This window comes from Micropterus salmoides, unplaced genomic scaffold (genome assembly GCF_014851395.1).
Source record: "Micropterus salmoides isolate LMB-PRFRI ecotype aquatic unplaced genomic scaffold, ASM1485139v1 Ms_hic_scaffold_20, whole genome shotgun sequence".
NCBI lineage: Eukaryota > Metazoa > Chordata > Actinopteri > Centrarchiformes > Centrarchidae > Micropterus > Micropterus salmoides.
Window position 1 is genome coordinate 11,927,164 of NW_024041151.1, and position 27,728 is coordinate 11,954,891.

General features: G+C 39.2%; 1 protein-coding gene across 1 annotated transcript; it reads left to right on the forward strand.

Moving 5' to 3' along the window:
- Positions 1-9,234: 9,234 nt before the first annotated feature.
- slc45a2 (solute carrier family 45 member 2) lies at positions 9,235-27,573 on the forward strand. Its single transcript, XM_038734730.1, has 7 exons — positions 9,235-9,949; positions 12,370-12,546; positions 17,194-17,561; positions 19,888-20,031; positions 23,236-23,359; positions 24,051-24,256; positions 27,285-27,573. Exons 1-7 carry the CDS (start codon positions 9,478-9,480, stop codon positions 27,504-27,506), a joined length of 1,713 nt encoding a protein of 570 aa, XP_038590658.1. The 5' UTR covers positions 9,235-9,477; the 3' UTR covers positions 27,507-27,573.
- The last annotated feature ends 155 nt before the right edge of the window (positions 27,574-27,728 follow it).

The window sequence follows — 27,728 nt, forward strand, 5'->3', positions numbered from 1 at the left end:
TATATAATAAATAATTTGACTTGTAGCCGAGACGAGCGCACTGCTCTTCACCAGAGAAAGGAAACTGAAAACAGTTGTGATCAGACAGAAATATCACCACGATTCCACACAAAATTTTCACTTTTAAAGTGCAGCTCAAAGCCGCTTTAGAGGGAATGAAGCATCCTGGAGACGGTGAAACAGTAGTGTCCAGGGACGGCTTGTTCATTAGGGCGACCGGGCGACGCACCGCCAAGGCAAGAGATTTTTCTCAGACCTTCTACCACACCGTTAGTTAGCTGCAGCTGTGACTGTTTTTGACAGACAGTTTGACTCTGAATATCGCTGTCCAATCAGCGTCAAGTTGTGTTCCGTCGAGTCCCGCCTCTTTTCGTGCGAATGCAGTCTAGTTCGCCCAGATCTCTCTCACTCACTTTCATGTAAATACAGTTTATTTTTTTTCGAGCTGCGGCCGCTGCAATGCAATCTCTATGGGTTCCGGAAGAGCTCGCACTGACGTGTTTACGTCATGCACCCAGCAGCAAAGCTACGCTTCTGCCACCTGAAAAGTTTCTCCAGCTTGTTGCTCTCACTACGACCAGCTGCTGTACAAAACGTACGTTTTTATATACAGTCTATGGTTCAGGCTGAAAATTCGACCGTGGTGTTGTGTCGGGAGATGCAGCGACTTTACCAGCGGTGAGTAAGACACAGTATAAATAATACATGTTAATACTAATACATTAGTTAAGCCATGACGAGAGGAAAAGTCCCCTATAGCCACTAGGCTAATTTATGCTCCGTACAATGCCATAGGTTAAGCTAATAATCTTTATAGTTATTATTTAACCCGAATTGTATGCTTATGTTAAATGTGATGCACATGAATCATGCATATCTGTAATAAATAAATAAAAAAGACTGGGGGGGTACAGGACCTCGCCGAGTGAAATGGAAAGGATCTAGGGTGACGTGTGTAAAGTGTTCCTTTACGCTCAGCTGCCAATTCCACACCTGCGCAGTGTGTACCATCAGTGGTACGTAACGTGTTGGGCAGTAATAGGCCTACTGCAAAATTACTTTTCCCAGTAAAGAGTAATGTAACGTATTACTACTTTCAAAACAGTTATTATTATTATATTATTACAGTTACTAATCCATGTAAAGCTGCGCTGCTGAACGCACCATCCCCGACGTGAATGCGCGACTGCGCTGCAGCTCAGCGGCACCGGACCTTATGTTTATAAAGTCAGCTGTTAGCCAAGAAACTAAAGGACAACTGGAGAACAGGGAGAGAGAGAGAGAGAGAGGTATTTTCGACAGCTGTAAGTAACGTTATTGCCATTACTGTGTCACAGTCTAAGATGCAAAGGACATTGTCGTCTGTTGTAAACTTTGTGCGACCAGCAAAAAGTTTTCTACCGCGAATAGTTCTACATTTAGCCTATACTTGGGCTAATTGAAGCATCAGCTAAAGCAACACAGCAACCTGAAACTCAGAGAGAAACTCCGGCCGCTACTGCCAGTGATGCTCGGCCTCATCGGGAGAGAGTGGCGTTATAATAGGTCACCCATAGTGGTCTAAGTAGAGTAGCTAATATTACTTTTTTAAGGAGTAGGTCTATAGCCTATGCTAAGTAACTAGTAGGTAGGACTAATATTATATAAGTAACTTGCCCAACACTGAGTTGACAATAAGGATCAGATAAATTGGGAATGTTTTGATTATTGCTTGTTAGAGGCTATGTCTAATGTTTACTTTGACTTTGTTGTCTAAGTCTTGATCACTCATGTAGCCTATACACTTTGCTGTGTGAGTGGTTGCTTTTTAAGTCGTCCTTATGTTAAAGGTTTTGGCACGTTATTAATTAATTTCTTGTGAATGGTTGTGACAAGGTTTAGGCTATGTAAGGCCTTTTCACACGCTCTGCGCTCCTCATCAACAGACAGGCAAACAAGCGCTCCGCGAGCTAACCATGGCAACGGCTTCTGTGTAACTGGCGCGATCCCGTTAAACTGTCGCGGTCGTTGTCGTCTCGCGCACACGCCCGCCCGCTGCCAGAGTTGAAATGTCAAACTTTTTCCTACAGTTTCTTTAACAGTCAGGCCACCAGGTCTTAAACAGGCAACAACCTTTGCTGCTGTCTCTTATTCATTAAAAATCATCTATTAAATTCAATTGAACTAATTTGAAAGTTAGTAGTTACATTATTTAGTTATAGACTGAATTATTTCATGTTGCACATTTAGCTGTTGAAGTTTGGTAAAAATGAATACAAAATAATAATTATTATAGAAAGGTTGCGATGGTGCAGTGGATTAGACCCTTGTCTTTGATTCCCACTGCAACACATCCATTAAATAAGTTATTGTCATGGGTCCTGCTTTACCTTCCATGTTAGAGCCGCCCCCAGTTTAATCAGGGTGTTGGGGTGGTCTCAGTATATTTTCCTGCTTTTTTGCCCTTTGCCAATCACATACCTGATTAAGCCACGTTTTATGTGTGGTGGTGGAGTCAATTTAAAGTTAGCTGCACTTAACAATTATTTGATGTGTTGTTTTTTTCTTTTATTGCCAGAAACCGAAGAAGAAAGACGAGGTAGTACGATGTGGTCACCACTGGCATCTTGTCAGAGGAGGGTAAAAAGAAGGAGAAGTAGAAAGCAACACAGAAAATAAACCAAAAACAATAGAATATACTTTTTATATTTCCCCTTACATGCCTTGTTGTTTATGTGTAAATACTGGCTTTATTCTGGATTTGATGTTCCTAAATAAAAGGTTTGTCACAGATAAATCAGATGATTGTGAGAGTCATCCTTTTTTTCATTAAAGCTAAAGTAGGCTAGTTGCCTTTACATCCGAAGGTCTAAAGATCTGTTGATCTTAACTGAGGGCAGTTCATTCATTGTAGACATTGACAATGAACTTCAGTAGCCTATGTAGCTGTTCACAAATATTGTACAGTATGTAGCCTAAGGAAAAATCCTTGTCTTAAAGCAGACGAAGACCATTGAACTGGTCACCTTAGCCATCATCGCAACAATTGCCCCCCCTGAGAAATTTGGCAGGAGCCACCACTAGTAGTGTCTCACAGCGAGGGGGACAGACAGCAGCACACAGAGCGTCAGGTGTCATGATATTGTCTTACTACTTTGCTGCGACTGTCAACCGTTTGTGTTAATACATTGACTAGACACTGACCAACAACATTTATATTTTAATGTAGGCTATTGATTACAATTTTGCTAGAGACAACTCAGAAGTCGCGGACAAGCCCTGAAGCTGTGAGCCCCTCTCTCTCTCTCTCTCTCTCTCTCGTGTACTCGGAGGCAGGGTCAGTAACGGCGGGGGGGTCATGTGAACTTAAAATAAAATGTAGCAATATTATTGCGAGTAGCCTCCGCTCTTACCCATAGCGCTTATCCACTGCATATTAACATGGAAAATATTTGGTTGTTAGGCTACATTCTATGGGGCTACAGTCAAAACATCCGAGGCTAAAGCCTCGGCCCAGTGTCACAATAGAAAATCACCCAATTGAACCCAGGTGGTTGGCCCATTTGGAAAAAAAAATATATATATATAATTTATGTTACACCGGCTGCCCGATATGCCAGATTACCAATCCAGCCCTGGCTGTTGTCAGAGTTACACACAACTACTTGAGTAACTTCTTTATCAAACAACGAGAATGTCAAGATGTCATTCTAGCTTCAATTTCCAGCAGCACTGATGTGGAGATAACCTTTAACAACACCAAGGAGCAGCTGCTTCTTTATGAGCAGGTATGTAATTGGAAAATGGCATTGTCTGCTTTCTGTTATTGACACCTTTATGGACATGGAGGAACACAAATCCATTACATTTTTCTTCAAAGAAAAAATATGAGTGGGATTTTGAGAACTTTTTGTGTTTAGTTCTAATTAGCAAAGGTTAGCATGCAGACAGTATACGAAGCAACCCCACAGTTTTGAATGGAGAGCAGTGAAGCCAGTTTTGGGCCAATAAAATACTACTACAGGGCTACTTCTTGTTGGCACCAGTGTCTACTGCGTATGATTGCGCAGCATAAATGTGGTTTAATGACATGGAGCAACAGCAGAAACACTGTAATTCTGGTAGCTGCATAGCTGCACTATGCTGCATCAACAAAAAGTTACAGGCTCAGTGTGTTTGTCTGACTCTGATCATGACTGTTTAATCAGCCCACCTATGAGGCTCACCTACCAAACACCAACGCAGCTTCACTGATGGCAGAATAGTTTGTTTTTTTTAGATTCACAGAAAGTTTATAATCTAAGCAATATGGTTACATCTCTCATCTCATCATCTCTCAGGAATTTGATTTTTTGTAAACTTGTACATTTTTTGATCACCTTTTTAAAAAATATATATTTTTGTATATATTTATGTTCATGTGTACTGTAAGCACCAAATTATACCAAGGAAAATTCCTCATATGTGAAAATTTACCTGGCAATAAAACTCATTCTGATTATGGCTTTGGTCGGCTTCACAGTTTCAACCGTGGCTTACCCCTTGGCCAATCATCAGCATGTTAGCATGGTGACATTAGCATTTAGCTCAAAGCACTGCTGTGCTAGTCTCTTAGTCTTGTAACTTGCTTTATCACAAACTGGTTCAGGGAATGTGAGAAGGAGGGAGTCCATATAGTTTGACATTTTAGGAAATATGCTCATTCGCTTTCTTGACAAGCGTTAGATGAGAAGTTCAGTACCAATGTCATGTCTGTTCGTTAAACAGCTGCCCTGGTAAAGTTACAACTTGCTGTTTTTTATTTTGTACAAATTAAACAAGTAACCTATTCATTCGTGAGCTTTAGAGGTGCTGATAGGCAGCTTTTGCTACTTTTGGAAAGAGCCAGACGAGTAGTTTTCCACCTGCTTCCAGTCTTTATACTAAACACATGCTTTACATTAAACATACAGATTAAACATGCTTTATATTAAACATACAGATATGAAATTGTTATTGATCTTCTCAGCAAGAAGTAAAATGTGTAATGATTGCTTTAAGTTTCTGACTTTATTTTCTGTGTTATCTGATGATCATATCATTTATGCCTCCAAACATCAACACTTCATTACGGAAGTTCACAATCCAACCCAACGGAGAGATGATAGAGAGATTTGCATAGTTTGTTGTTGCATCATGCAGCTTTCCAGACAGGGCTGAGGGGAAAACCTTGTCTAATCATCTATTGCCTGTGATTGCATATCACAAGCCTAGGGACCCTTCCTCAGATGTTTGTGTTGTGGCATAGACAGACGTTTTCACGTGAACATTGTGCAGAAGCTTAGCAGTTAATAATAATGTTAAATTAAGGTGAGGATGCTGCTTTTCTCTGTTCATCATTGTAAATTTTTGTTTTGTAATATTGGTAGGACAAAACAAGCGTAAGTAAAATGCTGACACATGCTGATGAGCTGATTCTTGTGCTTCTGTAAAGCAGGGCGAGAGGAAGGGGTGGAGGAAGTATTCTCACATCCCTTACCATGCTGTAGAAATACCTGCAATCACAATGTTACCTAAAGGATAAGGCTGGCAATATTCTATATTGTTTTGTATCAACAAATTTGATTAAAAGACCAAAACCAGCCCTTTATTAGTCCGTCTCTCAATACTCTGTGACTTCCCAACTCTGTCTGTAGCCACTCATTGGTTCCTGGACTTTTAAGACAAGGTCACAAAATAGACTTTATTTTGTTTTTAAAAACTAAACACTATCCTAAAACAGAGGTGCCTTGTAGTTGCTTTGCAAATGTTACTCAAACAGGAGGAAATAGTGCATTTGTTGGGGACTATATTTAGCTGCAGACTAGTACATATTTACTGCTCTGGTGAGTATTTACAGCAGTAGAGCAGTGTACTATGTCGTAATGAGTCAAAATAAATTACAGTGGCTGTAGTCTTTTTAAAAAAGGAACTTGTCTCTCAGAGTGACGGTGTCTCATTGATCTGTTTTTAATAGTTTTTGGACAACAGTAGAGTACTATCGCACATAAGACTAAGGCTGCACAGATGAGGCCTGTTAGTGGATCAATTAATTGTTGGTTTTGGACTTTTCAAGGTATTTGTTGACTATAAGCAAATAATATCACCAGACATATCATTTAGGTAAAAGTACACAAGTATTACTACTTAAAATATCAAAAGTATTTGTTGAAAAATGGCTCCTGTCAGTATTACATTATTAGCTACAAATTACATTGGATTATTATTAGTATTATTGATACATTAATGTGCAAGCAGCATTTTATGTTGCAGCTGGTTGAGGTCGAGTTGATGTTAACTAACGTACTGTTGGGTAGACTAAGCTATAGCAATGCATTGTGTTTTTTAAGGTCATGTATCTTGTATAAAATAACTTAATCTGTATTGTAACTACAACTGTTAAGTAAATGGAGTAAAAATTGCAATATTTCCCTCTGAGATATAGAGGAGAAGCATAAGTAGCATAAAATGGAAATAAAACAAATATAGTACAAGGGCTTCAATGGTGGAAGAAGTATACAGATCCTAAACTTAGGTAAAATACCAATATAACTATGTAAAAATACTCAAGTACAAGTACATTAAAGTCCTGCATTAAAAAGCCTACTTGTGTAAAAGAACAGAAGTGTTCTTAAAGTATCAAAAGTAAAAGTAGTTGTTCTGCAGAAAAATGTCCAGTTAGACTGATATACTGACATGTTTACTGATTGAGGTGGAGCTGATTGTAACTACTTTATATGCAGTTAGCTGGTTTTGTCCAGAGGTTTCTAGTCTGGGGGTCAGCCCACTCCAAAGAGTCACAAGATAAATCTGAGGGGTCGTGAGATGATTAATGGAGAGGAAAGAAGAACAAACTAAGTTCTGCTACTTAAATCTGGATTAATTTTTTGGACCTGGGCCTCATCAACTTGAAACTCTCTTTGGTGTAACTGCTGATAACCCATACATATCTGAAACATAACTACAGTTCTCCAAGTAGCTTTTTTGTAAGGTGTCACAAGACAGATAAATACAACTGTCAAATAAACGTAATGGAGTAAAAGGTACAATATTTCCCTCTAAAATGTAGTAGAGTAGAAGTATAAAGTATCATGAAATGGAAGTTAAAGTAAAGTATAATAACCTTAAAAAAGTACTTACTGTCCACCACTGGAGATAGGTCAGGATTGGTGTTTCTTGACTTGCTATTTTCTGTGTCTGCCTTTTGAGTATATTTGTATTGCGGTTGTTCTTCTAGCTGTCCTGGCTTTGCAAATTGGACACAATTGGGTCACTCCAGGCTGTCCTGTCACGCTGCTTAGCACTGATTTGTACTCCACATTTACTCCGTTGGTTTTAATATGAACATACAGAAAAATTATCATTCAGCACTATACAGCGACCACTCCACTACAAGAAAACTAGGACAGAAAATTGTTGAAGTAACATCACAAAGATGTGGAGTGAATGAAAGACAAAGAGCGTTGTATGTCTCTCACTGCTCACACACTGTGTATCTGTGTGATTGATTCCTAATGATATTCTTGTGATTCTTGTGAATATTCTTGGTGCCGGTCTGCTGACTCTGAGAACGATGGGCACCTGACCGTAACCTGACCTTTCAAGGAAATTAAGTTCACAGTGAGGAGCTAGTCGTAAATGTCTTCTTGAATGTTGGTTTAAGGTCAAAGCATTGTGTTATGTGTATGGCCTCACCTCAGCCTAAGAGCAGCAAGTTAGTCACGGATGAGCACACCAAATTTGAGAGGACTAATGAAAATAATTCCAGCAAGTTAGATAAAAAGTGTCGTTTTTTTTTTTAACCTTATAACTAATAGTTTATGGTATAGGCTGTTCTTACAGATCTTATATTTAAATACAACATCCTCATTGCTTTAAGATGTTTCTTTGCATCAGCTCACACACAAAAAAATCCAAATTTCGCTCAAAGAAGCGCCTAATGATCTGATGACACATGCATTAAGTAACAAAAAGCAAAAACTACTCAGCTCAGACAATCTTTTAACTCTATTGATGTAGACAGGTATTTTTTTCTGGAGCCCTAAAAATCAGATCCATGCATGAGTTTCCTTTTTACAAACCACATGAGAAGGAAGAAAAAGTATTTACACATTATAAAATACCATTTTATAATTTCTACCATATATCACTCAAGACTTCATAAACTTAAGACTCTTAAGTAAATCTCTACTAAATTTAAATTTTAGTCTTTAATTTTGCTTTTCACAAGTCACTTTTCCATTTCACACCAAGTTTTTAATTATGGCGCCTTGGAGAGTAGGCCATCTGCATAATTTTCAGTAAAAAAAAAAAAAAAAAAAGTAAATTGTTTGTTTTCAAAACCTTTTAAACAACACTGAGTTTACAGCCATGCTAGCAGCTCTGTGAGGCTCAACTTGGGCACTGCGATGCTTTGAGCTACGTGCTAATCCCAGCATGCTAACATGCTCACAATGATAATGCTTGCATGTTGATGTTAGCATATAACCCCGCTAATGTTTGCAAATTAGCAGTAAACATAAAGTACTGCTGAGGCTGATTGGAATGTCATTAGTTTCGCAGGTATTTAGTCATGAACTGAAGTTTTAAAGAAATGTAAATTTTTGACCTAATGTTAATCTAGATAAAACGTCAGGTGATCACCAAAGTTATTGAATTTATCCTGAAGGGAACATGAATGTGTGCACCAAAATACAAATTAAATTAAGGATGAAACAGAAACTGCAAATGGAAAAGCAGATAAGAACTGTGGGATTCATTATAGGAAGATGCTAGGAAATTAAACAAAATAAAGCAAAATCAATACTACTAATACTACTAAATTTAAATATTTATTACTACTTCTGTATGGTAATGTAATCATAAAACATACAGTAATTCAATAAATAAATAAATATAAAAATAAAAATATATAAATAAGCTTTTAAACGTATCAAGTCTGGTGGCAGCCGCCTCCCTCCTGAAAGAAGAGCAACTAATCACCAAGAAATAAATACTGTACTACTGGCTAATAGTTAGTGACTGAATTGTTACCACACACATCACACACACTCACTCACATGGTTGTAGTTCCTCACATGCTTTGCTTTACTACAGTTCTTTGAAAGCTGAAGAAGGTGAAGACAAATTCAGTACTCTCTTAAATACACCCACTTCTTTCTCTCCTCCCCTCTCCCTCTTGCATTCACTGAGTTTCCACTTCGCTCTGCTCAGACGAAAAGGCAGACCTTCACATGTAAAGTAAAGCTGTTTGGATCTTGGACTCATTGCTCAACTATGCAGTAGAGAGGAGGATTAGCTCAAGTTGAGCACCAATGCAAGGATTGGGCGGTTGGCCATTTGACCATCATCTGGTGGACTGAGAGGGAAACATTACCATACTCTCTGTTTTTGCCTTTTTTCCCCTAAATCTCCTCTTTACTCCCTTGTCATTGTCCCTCTTCCTTTCTCCTTCTACCCCTCTTTCCCTCTCTCTCAGTCATGACTCTTTTATCAGAGGACCAGTCTATGAGGCCCCAACCTTGCCGGCTCTCAGAACCTGGGAAACACATCAGCACTTCTTTGCTCCAGTACTCAACAGACTACACTGGCGCAAAAGAGGACTACATAGACAGTGGGGAGAGTGCTGTGTTCGGAGCCGTGGAGCCCCCCAGGCGTTCTCAGGGTCGACTTATCCTCCATGGCATGGTCATGTTTGGAAGGGAATTCTGCTACGCCGTGGAGGCAGCGTTCGTCACACCGGTGCTTCTGAGTGTAGGCCTGCCAAGGAGCCTGTACAGCTTGGTGTGGCTGATCAGCCCCATCCTGGGCTTCCTGCTCCAGCCCATCATCGGCTCGGCCAGCGACTACTGCCACTCGCCGTGGGGCCGGCGGAGGCCTTACATCCTCTCTCTCGGCATCCTCATGCTGCTGGGTCTCACCTTGTTCCTGAACGGAGATGCTGTCATCTCAGGTGAGGGTTAGGAAGGAGAATTTGAGAAAGGGAGGAAGTGAAAGATAGACTTCAAGAAACAGATGGTGAGAGGGGGAGGTACAGATGTATATTTAGTCTTGTCATATCAGACAGAGTTCTTGTTTATGGGGCTGACTCTGCTCAGACTCTGCTAAGAGAGAATGAATAATCAGTTATTAACATTTCTGCGAAACAAAAATATTGTAGAAGATAATGCTGAAATCTGACATCACTGTGTTCTCATTTTAATGTAAGCTCACGCTTGGAAATATACAGAAGAATAACTGTGATCTTGTAAAACTCACACAGGCAAGGCAAACATATGAAGTTTTATGTTATGTCTCCAAACTGTCAGTATCTGCTCACTCAGATTTCAGGAAAACAAGTGACACATCGATCAAGAAAAAACTTGAGAGGCTCTTGCTCACACTTTAACTGAAGTTAAATGTGTGACTAGGTAGGATGGTCCCGATGCCCACTGGCACAGACAGGTGATGGGGCATGACTGAGAAAATTCTTTCATGAGAAGCCACTGGGCTCTAGGCAGCGTCACGAGAAGATCTCTGCGCAAAAGAATGTGTGGCCTTTATTTTTATATAAAGAGATACGTTGAGATAAGATCAGTGTGAGATTACAAGTATGTTCACTGATAATTTCCCATTTCGCCCTTGAAACATTTTATCATGGGGCTTGAAATACGTCATCCTCAATACCTCAATTGTGTCTTTTGATCGAAAGATAACCAGTGTAATCATTGTACAGGACAACAAATACTACAACGACATATTTTTATCAGTCTGCTACATATCTGTGCATACTTCAGCAAATTTCCAAAACACAGTGATCCTGGAACGTTTGAGGAAATGATTAGTACACTGGGCTGAGTGATCTATTTCATAATGAAACCATACAATCATAGATGTCATTTACACTGGGGACGCTGTGGACATGTCCCCACCACCTTCTGAAATGATGGCTGATTGATGGATGCTGATCTTGTACCTGACACTTTTTGAAAGCATTTGTTAAAAATGTTCAGTAAAATAGCTTGCAACAAGAAATGTTGAATAACAAATTAAAATGCTTTGAGAAAGGTTTATTTGCACAATAAGAAAACATGAAATGAAATGTAAATATAGAAGAAACAAACGCTTTTTCCAAAAAAAGTAATTTAAGCTTAAAAAAAAAAAGCTACTGATTGCTGCAGTATATTGCATTATATTTTGAAATGTCTCCTGCCACCTGAATTTTGTGTTTACTTTTTATAAATAAAGACATTTCTACCATCACTTGATGAGGAAGATTTTTCCAGAATGCAAGAAATTAAGTATTAAATGCTCAAAAATTTCTGGGGGAGGACCCCCGGACCCCCAGCTCATATATTTCATCACAGAATATTTCTTCAAAATAGTAGTGTTAAAACATTTTCCGTCTTCTTCTCGTAAACCCAGTATTGTGCATCGTCACCATTCATGAGCTTAAAGTGTCTCGTCACACCCCAAATCTGAGCCCTTGACACAAAATGATGCCTTGCATCATACAAGAGAAAGGGCAGCACAATGTGTATTTTTACCAGCTGTGGTTTGTGCAGGGCCGTCATTTCAAATCTGGGGCTAAGATCAAAAGAAAGTAAAATTCAGCTTGTTTGAAATATTGTTGAAATGGTTGTTGGTTAAGCTCCTATTGAAAAGGTTCTGGGCTTTACTGTAATCATCATCAGTATTTCTTTCTTCTGAGGTACGCTGGATAAGCTGATTACCTTTCTGTGTTTCCATGTAGTCAGTGCCACGGGAATCGTGTGACATAATGTTTGCATTGTTGTAACCGCCCTCAGCCTAACATTAAAGATGAATAGCTTCACGTTGACTGTGCCAAGAATTGCGCTTGAGATTCTACATAGTATTTTTCTTTTTGTTTAACAGCTAGAGAAAAATAAATCCAGACTCCATGTAAAACTGAGTGCAAAGTGACAGAGACGTGCAATGTTCTGTTAATGTAACTCCAAGAAATTTCTCTCTGCTACAGTACATCTACAGTATTTTAACGTTTTTATCTGGCTGTCATATTTTTGTTGCCATTCCAAACACACTTCTTACATAAACCATAAAAAATGCCTTTATAATGTCCTTCATCCCTTTTCAAGAAAACACAGAACAAGACTTTAGAAAATAATTGTTACCTGTCAGACATAATTGGTTTGCTTGAGAAAAAAAGTTTCTTATTGTCTTCAAGCGGTGTGCTGTTCCTCTGGGAGGCTTTTTCCTGTAATGCGACTCTCTCCTTGCCAAATTAAATTTGCAAATTTGACACTTCAAGGTCCCTAAAAATAATGTATTAATGTTGAGATATCTTAATATTGTTTTTGACATGATTGGCTGCAGCACTTGAATAGTGATGAGATGCTTTGTTCTGTTTTGCAGCACTAGTCAGAGACAGGTCTTTGAGGAGTATATGGGCCATAGTGGTGGTGATGCTCGGAGTTGTGCTGTTTGACTTCGCTGCAGACTTCATCGACGGTCCCATTAAGGCCTACCTGTTTGATGTGTGTTCACATCGAGACAAGGAAAGAGGTCTGCACTACCATGCTCTACTCACAGGTGTGTAATGCACACATGCACTGTTATTGTACTTTAATACTCACTGCCCTTTTTGTTTATTTTATGCTTATTTGTGTCAGATATATATTTCCTTGATGGCTGCTCCCAATGTGCATCTCGATGGATTTGCTTTGAATTAATTAGCATTACACAGTTTTGACCCTGAGTGTTAGCCAAAGCATATTAGGTCAAATATAACCAGATTGAAATTAGAAAAACATAAATAAAACATATGTTTTCTCATAAATGAGCAAACACACAAATCTTTAGAGAGTTGTTTCACACAACTCGTTCATTGAATTCTTGCCAGTACAATGTCCCCATGTGAAAAAATCTCTTTGTGTTATCAGCTTAGGATAACAAAATGCTTCCTTTTAATAATAAGTCTCTCAGGGAATTACAGAGTAATTTTGGCTCACTCTTACACTCCTTTTATTCTGTGGAATTTGTTTTTGAACTCAAGCTGCTTGTTTCAGGTCTGAGTGTTTTGTTGCCTTACCAAAACTTTAAATTGTGTGTTCCTGAAAAGAAATGTGAGGTTCTCAGAGGACACGATGGACCTAGACTTATGTCATCTGGAGTTGAGATTTCCCATTAAACTGTATTTCCTGATGTTTTCTGAAGGGAGAGTCGAGAGTCCTAAATGTAGCCTAGGTCTGCAGTTGCGCACCTTGTTCTTGTTCTTTGGCAGGATGGCCATTTATGGACAATGTGAGTCAGGTTTCTGAACTCTAGATCCTCTGAAACCTTATGCTATATTCAAAGCACAGACCACTTTGCAATCCAGTGGTCCAAGATACTGTTTAAAAAAAAACAAATCTTCCGGACTTTCTAACAGTTCTACTGTATATGGCTGCAGTGAAAACAATATTGGACTCTTCTATTAAGTGATAGGAGAACTTTTTTTGATTTCATTGAAGTTAAACCTCCTTCAGATTTACACAGAGGCCAAATCAGTCACATTATGATATATGAACACTTCATACTACCTCTTTACTTTGGATGAGTTAACAATACGTAGGTTGGATATTGCATGCTTTATTACCTTATACAGAATACATGACGGATACACCATATTTAGAGTATTTAATTACTTCAAATCCCTAAACCCCAAAAACATAATCTTAATCTTACAAAATGTTTTTCAGCTGAGTCTTTAAATAAATGTTTAAAAATATATAAACAGGCAGATCAAGCGAATATACTGCTTGGGGGGCAAGATGATGTTTTCGGTGTGAGCGTCAGTGGTGCACTCAGCTGTGCATGCTAGTCAGGCAGTAATCCAGCCCTGAGCTAGTCATGTGCTGCAGTCATGGGTCTGGGCTGAGAGAGACAGATGCCTGGCACATGACTCCTTCTACGCCCCTGTCACCGCTGGTATGTGAGGTTTGAGGAGGAGGGAGCAAAAATTGTTGTGTTTCATGTACCTTTTTGTGTGAGCTCTTTCTAATCACATACTTGTGAAATGCTTTTATCAGTACACGCATTTTCTCCCTGTCTTTCTTTCACAGCTCAATTTTCTTCTGGACAGACAACAGATCTTTCATTAGTTGTTGTTTTGTTTTTTTTACCAGACCACATAACTAGAGAGTGTTTTTTTGTTTTGTTTTTTACCACACCACATAACTAGTGAGTTATTAAGTATTTTTCTACAGCAACAGGTAAAGCAAGCGATGGAACAATGTTGTTTTGTTGGTTGCTCAATCGATCACTCCAACACTTTGGTCCAGACCAAAATATCTTATCAACTACTAAATGGGTTGTCCCCATAGGATGAATCATAATGACTTTGGTGATGACTTTTTCTCTTGCACCACCAGCAGGTCAAAGATTTCACTAATCCAGTGAAACATCTCAATGTCTGCCAGATCTTGTAAATTTATTTACAAGTCTTAGACAAATGAAAAGTGATATATTTTGGTTTAGGACCAAATGCCTGTAATCTAATGACATTCCCATCAACCTCAGCTGTACTTTGTGTTAAGAGATAACTAACACAAAATTATAGGTGACAATGTCTAATCACTTTGCTCATTTGAATCATTGAGTTCAATTCAGTTCAAAGATTCCTAGTCACTGACTATGTATTTCGCTCACTTTTAATCTAAGCTAAGCGGTCACATCACCGTTCAAATGCACTTCAGTATACACATCAGTAAGTGAACGCATCACCGTAGCCCACTACTGCAAAGTTTGGCTTCACTTCAGTAGTAAGTTCAGTTGATTGCTGGTTCACTCTACAAGCAGTGTTTATGTTAATAGCTCACCAGCTGGATCTCAGTAGCTTTCAATGAGGAAGTAATATACTGTGTATCAGATCTGAGCTCCCAATAGTGCTCTTTGTCCCTAGTGAGAAGAACCTCACTGCTAAAAACTACTGATTTACAGGGAAGACCCTCTTGAAGCGAACAAATTGTGCAACATCGCCTCCACCACTTTTTGCTCATCGCTCTGGGCATGCTTTGGATCGCAAGCTAGCGAGTAGCCTGCACATTAGCAAATATTGTCTAAATAAGCAACCTGCTCTTTCTCCTCGAATTTACATGAGGTGGTGGCAAGTTGCACTTCAGTTTTTGTTTGTTTCTGTAATCCAGGGATCACAGAGAGTACAATAATAATGATCCCCTCCTTCAAAGACATGCCTTAAAAGCAAGTAACAAATAAACTTACTGGTCTACTGTGTTGCCTTATTCTAGTCTGTTTTTCGTCTGTGTACTGTGTACTACTGTGTAGCAGGCAGGCAAATTTCACCGTCATTTCAACCCCTTCCTTTTCTCGTATTGCTGCTCAGTCACATGGAATCCCACAAAGCTTTGCAAAGCAATTTGCTCATTTCTTATAGAAAGATGGTGAACTTGGTTAACACCTTTAATCCCGCTAAACATCTGCATGTTAGCATTGTCAATGTGGGTGGTGATGACGGAGGGAATAACTCACATGCCTCTGGTGTGGGAGACCTGGGCTCGATTGAATGTGTCTCTCAGCAAGACTTAACTCCTAGTTATTCCAGAGGCATGCGACCTCTGGCATATATAGCAATTGCTGCTAAAAGTTGTGTCAGCTAAATGATTAATTATTATTGTGAGCATGTTAGGATGCTGATGTTAGTATTTAGCTCATTTAGCCTGATCACATCCTTGTTCACAATAAAGATGTAATATTTATAATAGTTATTTCATTTAATGTATATGAACTACTCGGGCCTCCCTCTCGAGCTCATTTAGCCGTGCAGAAAACGATTTTTGATGTTGTAATGTGAAACCACTTAAGTATAATCATTACCTGATAGCCTATTTACATCAAATTGTACCCTGTTTCTGTTATTAAAATCTCTCTCCCACTTGTTTTCAATCTGTGCCTATTTTTTATATAGTCCACAGTGAGCCACATAATATCTCTGTTTTGCTCTGTTGCACTGTGCTGCAATAAAAAGTTAGAGTTATTGAGTTATTGCAGGGGCAGAAAGGTACACACTAAAGCTGACATTAATGACACAGAAAGAAAAGGTGCAAGGATCTTCAGTCAGATAAGAGTGTTCAAAGCAGCACCCAACAGCAATGTTCCAGTCATGTAGCCACAAGTGAAGTGTAACTCCTGGTTGTGGTTATTACTTTACCTGCCAGTTGGTGTAATGTAGAAAAACAGCCTCCATTTCAGGTGACCAACTGTAAAAGATTGTTTATCTTCTCTGGCTGACACATAAAGCTTGTACATGTGTATCTCTCAATGTTGGCATGTGATCACACGTAAGGAAAACAACAAAACCATTCAAAAATCATTTGTATCATACAGTGTATGAATGTCTCCTTTAAGGGCAATATTAAAGAAAGAAACAAAACAAAAACATGATCACAAGCAGGCTGTTCACTCATATTCTGTACAGGCAGTCAACACATTAAGCGGTACGGCTGCAATGAGGGTTTTCTGTCCATCTGTCCAAGCTGTGTTCTTTTAGCTTTGTCTCTTCAAAGTGCTTATTAGAGAAGCAGCCAGTCTCTTGCCTTGCTGGAAGCTGTCAGGCCTCAGCATTTAAGTTTCCAGTAGCAATAATGTGAAAGGGAAGGGTTGTGAAAACTAGCAAGAGCAGAGAGAAATGACATATAATGCCACACTAAAGCACATGTTGTGTGCAGGTAGGACTGCACTCAGGTTCCTTCTGAGTGCAGCTGGTAAGCCTTCATGTTAGTGGCTAGTTCCTGATGCGCTTGAATATAGAGTTTTATTCATATTGTATTTAGCTGTGTCTCGCTAATCTAATAATAATAATACATGGGAATCTTGTCTTTTATACTAATGTGGTGTTTATCATTTAATGTTGATTTCTACTCCATTTTGGCAGAGATCATTTCTTAATTGTGCAGCAGTTAAATGTGCAGCAATATAATTATTTCTGTTGTTCCTTTACAAATTTTTTATACTTATTTTATAGAGGTGTGTACCAGCGGAATTAAGAGGAAGACATGTTTCTTTTGTAGTTCAGTATGTCCAGTACTGTACATAAAGTAGTGGACACACTGTCATTTTCAAAAGGAGATCCACACTGATTTTATTTGCTGTGTACTCATAATCACTTATTCTGACTGATTATGAACTACTGCACTTGTTTCGTCTACGTAGTGTTTTAATCTTTGTCACTGTATATTCCAGGTCTGGGCGGAGCGTTCGGCTACCTGGTAGGAGCTATGGACTGGGGTCATTCTACAATTGGCAAGCTGCTAGGCTCCGAGTACCAAGTCATCTACTTCTTTTCAGCCTTAACGTGGGGCATCTTCCTCGCCGTACATCTGTTCAGTATTCCAGAGCAACCTTTGGACAAGGTGTCATCCGCCTCTAACCCCTCACCTCCCAGTGCCCTCCGCCTACTGGGCTCCCACAGCAATGGTTATGGAGCATTGGCTAAAGAGCCCATCTCTCCTGTGATTCCTGCAAGCATCCCAGACCTCAGGCCTAGATCTTTCTCTGCTCTGGGAGAGGCCAACTCGGTGACCTCCAGCGCCAAGCAGCCAAACAAGGAGGTATGTGATGTTCAGGAAAAATGGTCTCTGAGGATGCAATTATTTTAGCGCATATGTATATATAATAATAATAATCTTTATTTGTAGAGCACTTTTCAAAAACAAGTTACAAAGTGCTTTAACAAATGTAAAGACAATAATACCCCAAAAACTATAATACAAAAACAATACAAGATAAAAGCAAAAAAACATTGAAAAGACTAAAATACACACAGAATACACACATGGTAAAATAATAATACAGATTTGTTTAGTCATCCATTCATTTTCTAAATCACCTACCTTTATTTATAGAATTTAGCCATTATGAAGAGAATATTGACAGGCAATGTAGCCTCAAGGGTTAACTTGGGCATTTTTCTATCTATTTTCCCATGTTTTTGTGTGTATGTGACTAATGGGCACAACAATCTTTGATATTGGTCCAGTATTGAGTGAGCATGTTGCATCGTAGCCTAATCCTTGAAGGAAATAGCACACCATCAAATTACATCCCCTAAATGTGTAATTTGTTTGTTTTTGCCACTGACAGGCTCAGATTGTTGCAGTAAATGTCTGACAATATTATGGAAAGGATACCTACACAGATAGACCTTTTTTAATGTGTAAGATATTTTTTGATTATACGGAAACTGTTGCTATATCGCTCAGTTCAAAGACACCAGACTCCATTGAGAAAAACATCCATTTACTAGTGATTCCCATGTGGTCTAGCCTCAGGGTTCACACACTGACCAACCTAACCCACATTTAGTATACTTCCATTCATCTATTCTATTTGTGGATACAAACCCATTACCTCCCTGCTGTGAGAAAACAGTGCTAACCACTGAGTTTCCCTTCAAATTAATTTTCCCAAATGAAAACTAAAACAACATAAGTTCAACTGGGGCTTAAAGCTCAACGAAGTATATGCCTGACATGGCAAAAGTGCAATTAGGGCTTAACACCAACATTAAAAAACATTAAAAGCATTGCATTAGCAGTTACAACTAGTTCAGGTTACTAAAACAATTTACAACATTTCATCTAAACAAAACTTGGCATTAACAGGCTACTTGTATCTAGGGCTGAAACATATGCAAAAAAAACATTATTTGTACAGATATTGCGACTGCGATCAAGAGTCACGAATGGGATTAATAGGAATGGTAATTTATACATTTTATTTTTACTAAAAAAATATAATACTTATAGTGGGATGTTGTGACACCACTCCTGCGTTTTGGCTATTGCACCTGGTCATATTGCAATTTCGATAATATTTATATTCAGGCACTTTAAAAATGTTACAATAAAAAAAGCTTATTTCTTTTCACGTGTTTGTTTACAGCATTATATGTTGATATTTATATCATAATAGGCTGTATATTAACTTATTGGGAGAAAACCAGTACTTCTATGTAAAATCAGACTTTAAGCACCTCCATATAGCCAAAATTGTATGATCCTCGTTTCATAAAGGCTCTGTGAAGATTTAACTGTGAGATTGGTTGAATCCGGCCCCTCCTATCGAATCATCAAATCTTCAACCATTCACGATCACCCTACCTCCTTCTGGCTTTAACTGTCCCCAAAAATTGATAGCATCAAACTGGCTTTAGAGTAGAGGGAAAACAGACTGTACCAAGTTTGAGAGTGCACACAGGTAGGCAGGTAGACCGGCAGGTAATCCAACCAACCATTTAATTTGGGCTGAATCATAACATATTGTTTTTATTTTTGTGTCAGTGCATTTGATTTATTGATTGCCGTTGGGATGTAAAGAGAATTTAAACAAATATAACTAACTTTGGTTTGTCTGTAAGGGGAGCTTCCTGTTTAAAAGTTTTTCAAAACCTTACCAAAACCAGCCTGAACTGCTTGATTGTCTGGTGTAAATTAGAAATAAAAGGAAACTTTTCAAATAACCTTGTGAAGATGATATACAGTAGTATGAATATAACCTTTTTCCCACATTATGCATTGAGTGTGGTTAATATTATTGTATTGAGTATTAATGAATTATTTTTTGTTTCCATAAACTCCTGACCTCAAACCAACTGAGATGAGTTGACTTCTAAATCTGTTTGATGAAAAAAAGGAGGATTTTGTATCATCTTGCTGAAATAGCTTTCAGATTGTCTACAGGATGATATAATTGATGGTTTTGAAGAGCAAAGTTTGCCCTTGTATCTATCATCATCTCATGTCTCTAATGAGCAGAGTTTTTTGAATGGCCTTCAGCTGTGGGCTAGCAAGGAGTGCTGTGAAAGACATTTTTTAAAATCCTGTCAGTGATGGAGCTGTTGGCACTGATGTCTGTGATGTTTGTGTGTATCTGCAGGCCCAGAAGAGGATGACATTCAGCTCGCTGATGAGAACTATCATCAGCATGCCAAACCACTACCGCTGCCTGTGTGTCAGTCACCTACTGGGATGGACAGCTTTCCTCTGCAATATGCTCTTCTTTACCGATTTCATGGGACAGGTATTGATTTTTGTGTGTCTGTGTGTGGGCTTCTTAAAAAGATGAAACAATCAGTGCTATAGCATTAACAGCCTAACCGATTTGTAACTAAGTACATTAAAAAGGTTTTAATTACCCATCACTGCTTTCTGCCTTTTCCTGTGCTGTGTATAGCTCCTAATCTCTGCTTATTTTCCTGTACGTGTGGCAGATTCAAAATGACTTCTACCACTTCTAACTCTTGATAATTATTTAATTGTTTTTAGTCATGTTTCAAAAAGAAATTCAAAATATTTGAATAACAGTTTCTTCTCGATTTGTCCTAGCTAACTGAGGGGAACTAGGTAGCAAACGACCGCTGGTGGTACCTGGACAGATACTAGAGTGGTATCAACCATCTCTCGGTTAAATATGAAATTGCAGCCAGTTGGCTTAGCTTAGCATAAATACTGGGGTAAACAGCTAATCTGGCTCTGTCCAAAACCACGCCAAAGCAACTTGGGACAACTTGTTAGTTTGCCAACTTTAGATGTGTTCATAGGCATTTTAAACATTTGGACAGAGCCAGGCTAGTTGTCCCCCTGCTTCCAGTCTTTATGCTAAGCTAAGCTAACCATCTCCAGGCTACAGCTTCATATTTATTGTACAGATGAGTGTTTCCTATTAGTACATGAATTGTACACTTCACAACATACACTCTTTTTTTCTTGCAAAATCCTAAGATGAAGTTGTGTAATTAATGTTTAGTCCTAAAACCATTAGTCACACAACAACATGCATTTTACCGTAGACTATTTTGATAATTCATTAATCATTTAAGTCATATATAAAGCACAAATGTTGAACATTCTGTTTTTGCAGCTTCTCAAATGTAAACAGACTATTGCTTAAAATTTGCAATTACAGTGGGTACGGAAAGTATTCAGACCCCTTTAAATTTTTCACTCTTTGTTTCATTGCAGCCATTTTCCAAAAATCTAAAAAGTTCATTTTATTTCTCAGTAATGTACACTCAGCACCCCATCTTGACAGAAAAAAACAGAAATGTAGAAATTTTTGCAAATTTATTAAAAAAGAAAAACTGAAATATCACATGGTCATAAGTATTCAGACCCTTTGCTCAGTATTTAGTAGAAGCACCCTTTTGATCTAATACAGCCATGAGTCGTTTTGGGAAAGATGCAACAAGTTTTTCACATCTGGATTTGGGTATCCTCTGCCATTCCTCCTTGCAGATCCTCTCCAGTTCTGTCAGGTTGGATGGTAAACGTTGGTGGACAGCCATTTTCAGGTCTCTCCAGAGATGCTCAATTGGGTTTAAGTCAGGGCTCTGGCTGGGCCATTCAAGAACAGCCACGGAGTTGTTGTGAAGCCACTCCTTCGTTATTTTAGCGGTGCGCTTAGGGTCATTGTCTTGTTGGAAGGTAAACCTTCGGCCCAGTCTGAGGTCCAGAGCACTCTGGAAAAGGTTTTCGTCCAGGATATCCCTGTACTTGGCCGCATTCATCTTTCCCTCGATTGCAACCAGTCGTCCTGTCCCTGCAGCTGAAAAACACCCCCACAGCATGATGCTGCCACCACCATGCTTCACTGTTGAGACTGTATTGGACAGGTGATGAGCAGTGCCTGGTTTTCTCCACACATACCGCTTAGAATTAAGGCCAAAAAGTTCTATCTTGGTCTCATCAGACCAGGGATCTTATTTATCACCATCTTGGAGTCCTTCAGGTGTTTTTTAGCAAACTCCATGCGGGCTTTCATGTGTCTTGCACTGAGGAGAGGCTTCCGTCGGGCCACTCTGCCATAAAGCCCCGACTGGTGGATTGCTGCAGTGATGGTTGACTTACTACAACTTTCTCCCATCTCCCGACTGCATCTCTGGAGCTCAGCCACAGTGACCTTTGGGTTCTTCTTTACCTCTCTCACCAAGGCTCTTCTCCCCCGATAGTTCAGTTTGGCCGGACGGCCAGCTCTAGGAAGGGTTCTGGTCGTCCCAAACGTCTTCCATTTGAGGATTATGGAGGCCACTGTGCTCTTAGGAACCTTAAGTGCAGCAGAAATTTTTTTGTAACCTTGGCCAGATCTGTGCCTTGCCACAATTCTGTCTCTGAGCTCTTCAGGCAGTTCCTTTGACCTCATGATTCTCATTTGCTCTGACATGCACTGTGAGCTGTAAGGTCTTATATAGACAGGTGTGTGGCTTTCCTAATCAAGTCCAATCAGTATAATCAAACACAGCTGGACTCAAATGAAGGTGTAGAACCATCTCAAGGATGATCAGAAGAAATAGACAGCCCCTGAGTTAAATATGAGTGTCACGGCAAAGGGTCTGAATACTTATGACCATGTGATATTTCAGTTTTTCTTTTTTAATAAATTTGCAAACATTTCTACATTTCTGTTTTTTTTCTGTCAAGATGGGGTGCTGAGTGTACATTACTGAGAAATAAAATGAACTTTTTTGATTTTTGGAAAATGGCTGCAATGAAACAAAGAGTGAAAAATTTAAAGGGGTCTGAATACTTTCCGTACACACTGTATAAGATGTCACCTTGGGCTCTGACTAACTGGGGTATTTTTCACTATTTTAAGTTTCTCAAAGAAATAATCAATTAATTAATTAATCATGGAAGCAATTTTTTAATTGCGTCCCTAAATATGACTCAATGTCAAAAGCGCCAAGTGTCAAAGTGGGAACAATAACATTAAAGGTGAAGAATAACAAGCTGCAATATGTTTTTCATTTCATGCTTCATTAATCCCTGTTTGTGTGGGGGCAGACAGAGGGTAAGGGCGGGGGAGGGAGCAATGTGTTATTGTGTGTGACATGTGTAATAATGATGAATGCTTTACAGTTTCACGATTTGCATGCTGATCAAAGGACGCACATCACACCATGACACAACACTCAACCGTCACGCTTCACAAGACCCGATGCACAAACATGTCATCTAAATTTGCAGGCATTGTTATCAGGGATAGCAAATGTATAGTCTGTGGCTCCCTGTTGAGTTTGAATTTGCTTCTTTTTATGGGAAGAAAAAGATAAAAGCATGTATTAAATGGGGAGGCCAACATTTAATATCTATATCAATGAAGCTGTGTGTTTGGATCTCCTCAGCCTTTCTGCTCCTTTGGCTTTGCTATTTCTCTCCTTAAAATAGTGCCATGTATTTTGACACTCTGTTCTTCACATTTCACATTTCTCTCTTTTCACTTTTGCAGATTGTATACAAGGGAAATCCTTACGCGGAGCACAACTCTACAGCCTACAGCACATATGAGAGAGGAGTTGAAATAGGCTGCTGGGGACTTTGCATTAACGCTGTGTCTTCTGCTCTCTACTCCTGTAAGTAACTGTGCAAGTGACAAGAACAAAGAGAGAGTAATTACAGTATTTGTGTCTTTGTTTGTACGTTCATCATAGCAGCCAGCATCTACTAACATCGGCATATTCTGCACTGACATCATTAGCTTCCCCGTGAATGGCAGCCTGGCGAGGTTGTGGAGGGTAACAGACAGCAATTACTGCTTCCTACTCTTTTGCATTGGGCTTACAGGCTGTAGAGTGCTGCAGCCATTCATTAGATGGCCCTGCACAAATGAAACACATGTTTTGCCCAGAAGCATGCTGGGTGTGGGTTATGATGTTCATTTAAATCAAACAGAAGCTCTGCTATAGCTGCAGACACATAAAATAACAATGGTGAAAGAGAGGGGAATAAAGTGCTATATTCAAAGCAAAGTTCAGCCTCTGTGTGTAAAATTTGCTCAATAGTCTGAATGCTGAGCAATGTTTTTTGCTGCTCTGAAACTAAATGAAAGCCTGTTGGATCAAATGCCCAGTCAACTCTAGCAAAACTACTGCATGCTGTGGAGTGTTTCAACATGTTATAATAACATCTTTTAGATGTGCAATACCATAAAAGTCATGTAATCCCATATCTATCATGAATCAGCACGTCACGTTGGTATTTCCTGATTCTTAAGTAAAATTTATCTTTGTAACCGTGCATTCCGTGTGTGTTTGTGTGTTTTAGATGTGCAGCGTATCCTTCTCCCATACATCGGCCTGAAGGGATTATACTTTATGGGCTACTTTGTGTTCGGCATGGGCACCAGCCTGATTGGCCTTTTCCCCAACATCATCGCCACACTTACCCTCTGCAGCGTGTTCGGTGTGATGTCCAGTACGCTCTACACCATCCCATTCAACCTAATAGCAGAGTATCAGCGTGAAGAAGAGGTACTGGGCTGGCAGTAGAAATTTTTTTTAAGGGTTGAGATGCATTTGAGTGCAAGAAAAACGCTGTGCTCAGCTAACATGTTTCTTTCATGTTCACGTTTCATGTTTTTTTTTGTGTGTGTGTGTGAATGCTACATAAATGCAGTAAATTTGACATCCATTATTTCTGAAACAATTTCCAACAAAGCCGCAACAATTAGTCCCTGAATAATGGTTCATAAATCATTTTCTGGTTCATAAATGTGAGCCAAAGCGATTAATCGATTACTCAAGAAAATTGTGTGCAGATGAATCAGTACTGAAAGTAATGGTTAGTTGTAGCCCTTAATTTTAAAATAATTTTCCCCCTCTGCTAAATTTTGACATGAACACGGAATAAAAGGAATTAATTTGGGATAGCGAACCCTTTTTTGTACTTTTAGAGATGAGATACATGAAAATATCTGAAAGGCATGAATGAAAGGTTTAATTTTAAGGGGTACTCCATTATTCTTCCATTTAGTATTTCAGTTGATAAAGTTTGGGGTACTAAGAAAGGTCAAAAAATTTAAGCAAAAGAGATCATTTTAATCATTACACTTCAAATAATGCAGCTGTCACCAGGCCCTCCCTCCCTGCCACAAGGCTTTTTGAAGTTGAACCTGAAAAGCTCCCTCCAGTCACACAAAATACATTATTTAACTGTTTGCAAAGGCTGAATAGGACTCGTGAAGACTAATGACTTTCATGTGTTATCAATGCTTTAATTAAATTTACTTTATTACAATTCAAAAAACAACAACTGTATAAAATAAGTGTCAGGAGTCAACACTGTTTTTCAGGAAGTCGTGGGTACAATTAAGAATAAACAATAAAACAGTAAAACAAATAATATGTATCAGATAATAGCAGATGACTGTCAAGCAATCAAATACACATTCAGATTACAGTTTACATTTGTCTGAAGACTAGTTTGTTCCCTTGTGGACATGTAGTTGTTTCCACATACAGTGGGTACGGAAAGTATTCAGACCCCTTTAAATTTTTCACTCTTTGTTTCATTGCAGCCATTTTCCAAAAATCTAAAAAGTTCATTTTATTTCTCAGTAATGTACACTCAGCACCCCATCTTGACAGAAAAAAAACAGAAATGTAGAAATTTTTGCAAATTTATTAAAAAAGAAAAACTGAAATATCACATGGTCATAAGTATTCAGACCCTTTGCTCAGTATTTAGTAGAAGCACCCTTTTGATCTAATACAGCCATGAGTCGTTTTGGGAAAGATGCAACAAGTTTTTCACATCTGGATTTGGGTATCCTCTGCCATTCCTCCTTGCAGATCCTCTCCAGTTCTGTCAGGTTGGATGGTAAACGTTGGTGGACAGCCATTTTCAGGTCTCTCCAGAGATGCTCAATTGGGTTTAAGTCAGGGCTCTGGCTGGGCCATTCAAGAACAGCCACGGAGTTGTTGTGAAGCCACTCCTTCGTTATTTTAGCGGTGTGCTTAGGGTCATTGTCTTGTTGGAAGGTAAACCTTCGGCCCAGTCTGAGGTCCAGAGCACTCTGGAAAAGGTTTTCGTCCAGGATATCCCTGTACTTGGCCGCATTCATCTTTCCCTCGATTGCAACCAGTCGTCCTGTCCCTGCAGCTGAAAAACACCCCCACAGCATGATGCTGCCACCACCATGCTTCACTGTTGAGACTGTATTGGACAGGTGATGAGCAGTGCCTGGTGTTCTCCACACATACCGCTTAGAATTAAGGCCAAAAAGTTCTATCTTGGTCTCATCAGACCAGAGGATCTTATTTATCACCATCTTGGAGTCCTTCAGGTGTTTTTTAGCAAACTCCATGCGGGCTTTCATGTGTCTTGCACTGAGGAGAGGCGGCCAGCTCTATGAAGGGTTTCTGGTCGTCCCAAACGTCTTCCTTTTGAGGATTATGGAGGCCACTGTGCTCTTAGGAACCTTAAGTGCAGCAGAAATTTTTTTGTAACCTTGGCCAGATCTGTGCCTTGCCACAATTCTGTCTCTGAGCTCTTCAGGCAGTTCCTTTGACCTCATGATTCTCATTTGTTCTGACATGCACTGTGAGCTGTAAGGTCTTATATAGACAGGTGTGTGGCTTTCCTAATCAAGTCCAATCAGTGTAATCAAACACAGCTGGACTCAAATGAAGGTGTAGAACCATCTCAAGGATGATCAGAAGAAATAGACAGCACCTGAGTTAAATATGAGTGTCACGGCAAAGGGTCTGAATACTTATGACCATGTGATATTTCAGTTTTTCTTTTTAATAAATTTGCAAACATTTCTACATTTCTGTTTTTTTTCTGTCAAGATGGGGTGCTGAGTGTACATTACTGAGAAATAAATGAACTTTTTTGATTTTTGGAAAATGGCTGCAATGAAACAAAGAGTGAAAAATTTAAAGGGGTCTGAATACTTTCCGTACCCACTGTATAGTCACCATACTACTGGAGCCTGCTCTTGAACATAGCATTGTTTGCAGCGGGGGTTTACCTGTTTAATAATTTCTGTTGCTTGTATTTAAAACTCTCTGCCAACTCACTGCCGTTTAAGAAGCTGCTTTTAATATCAGGGAAGTGGACAGATCTGGAAGAAAATAAGATTTCAAATTTCTGTTTAGGGGCTGTGGATAAAATGTCATTTTTGATATTGCTGTGGTCACATTTTGATTGTAATTTTGAACCAAATTATTCCCATTCAGAACATTGTATTTGACAACAGACAATCCCTTCCATAGGCGCTGGTTAAGAAATCAGTTGTTGGTAGAAAACACTTCACTTCAATAACAAGTTTTGATTTTCTTTTGTTGCTCAATCAATACCTCATTAAGGCGTCATAGAAAAACTGACAATACTAAAAGAAACTATTTTATCCAGAGCTGTATCTTTTTTACCAAACTGTTGATTGCTTTCTGCCACGGACATTTCGAGCAATACAGAAATAGATGACATGATATATTCCTCCCATTTTTCCCCCTCCCTCACTTATCACCCCCACACTTCCCACTGTGCTTCTAGGAACAACTGAAGCTGCAAGAAAGCAATGAAAGTCAGCGAGGCACCGGGGTGGACTGTGCCGCACTCACCTGCATGGTCCAGCTGGCTCAGATTATTGTGGGTGCGGGGCTTGGCGCTATGGTGAACATGGCAGGAAGTGTAATCGTGGTAGTCCTGTCGGCCTCAACCGTGTCCCTGTTAGGTTGCATCTTTATCGCCCTTTTTATCAAATCGATGGAATGATTCTGCTTATGTAAAAGTATTTTAATGCTATGGTTTTACTAAATAAAGATTCATTATATCCCTAAAATGTGTTTGATGCATGTGATTCTTTTTATTTTATGCATGTGACCACTTGATTGACATTCAGGACTCTTTGCAGGGTTTGTCTGCAGTGGTGGAGCCAGGCACAGGAGGCCAAATAGTTAATATTAAAGAAAAAATGTGCTGTCTTGCTGAGAGCTC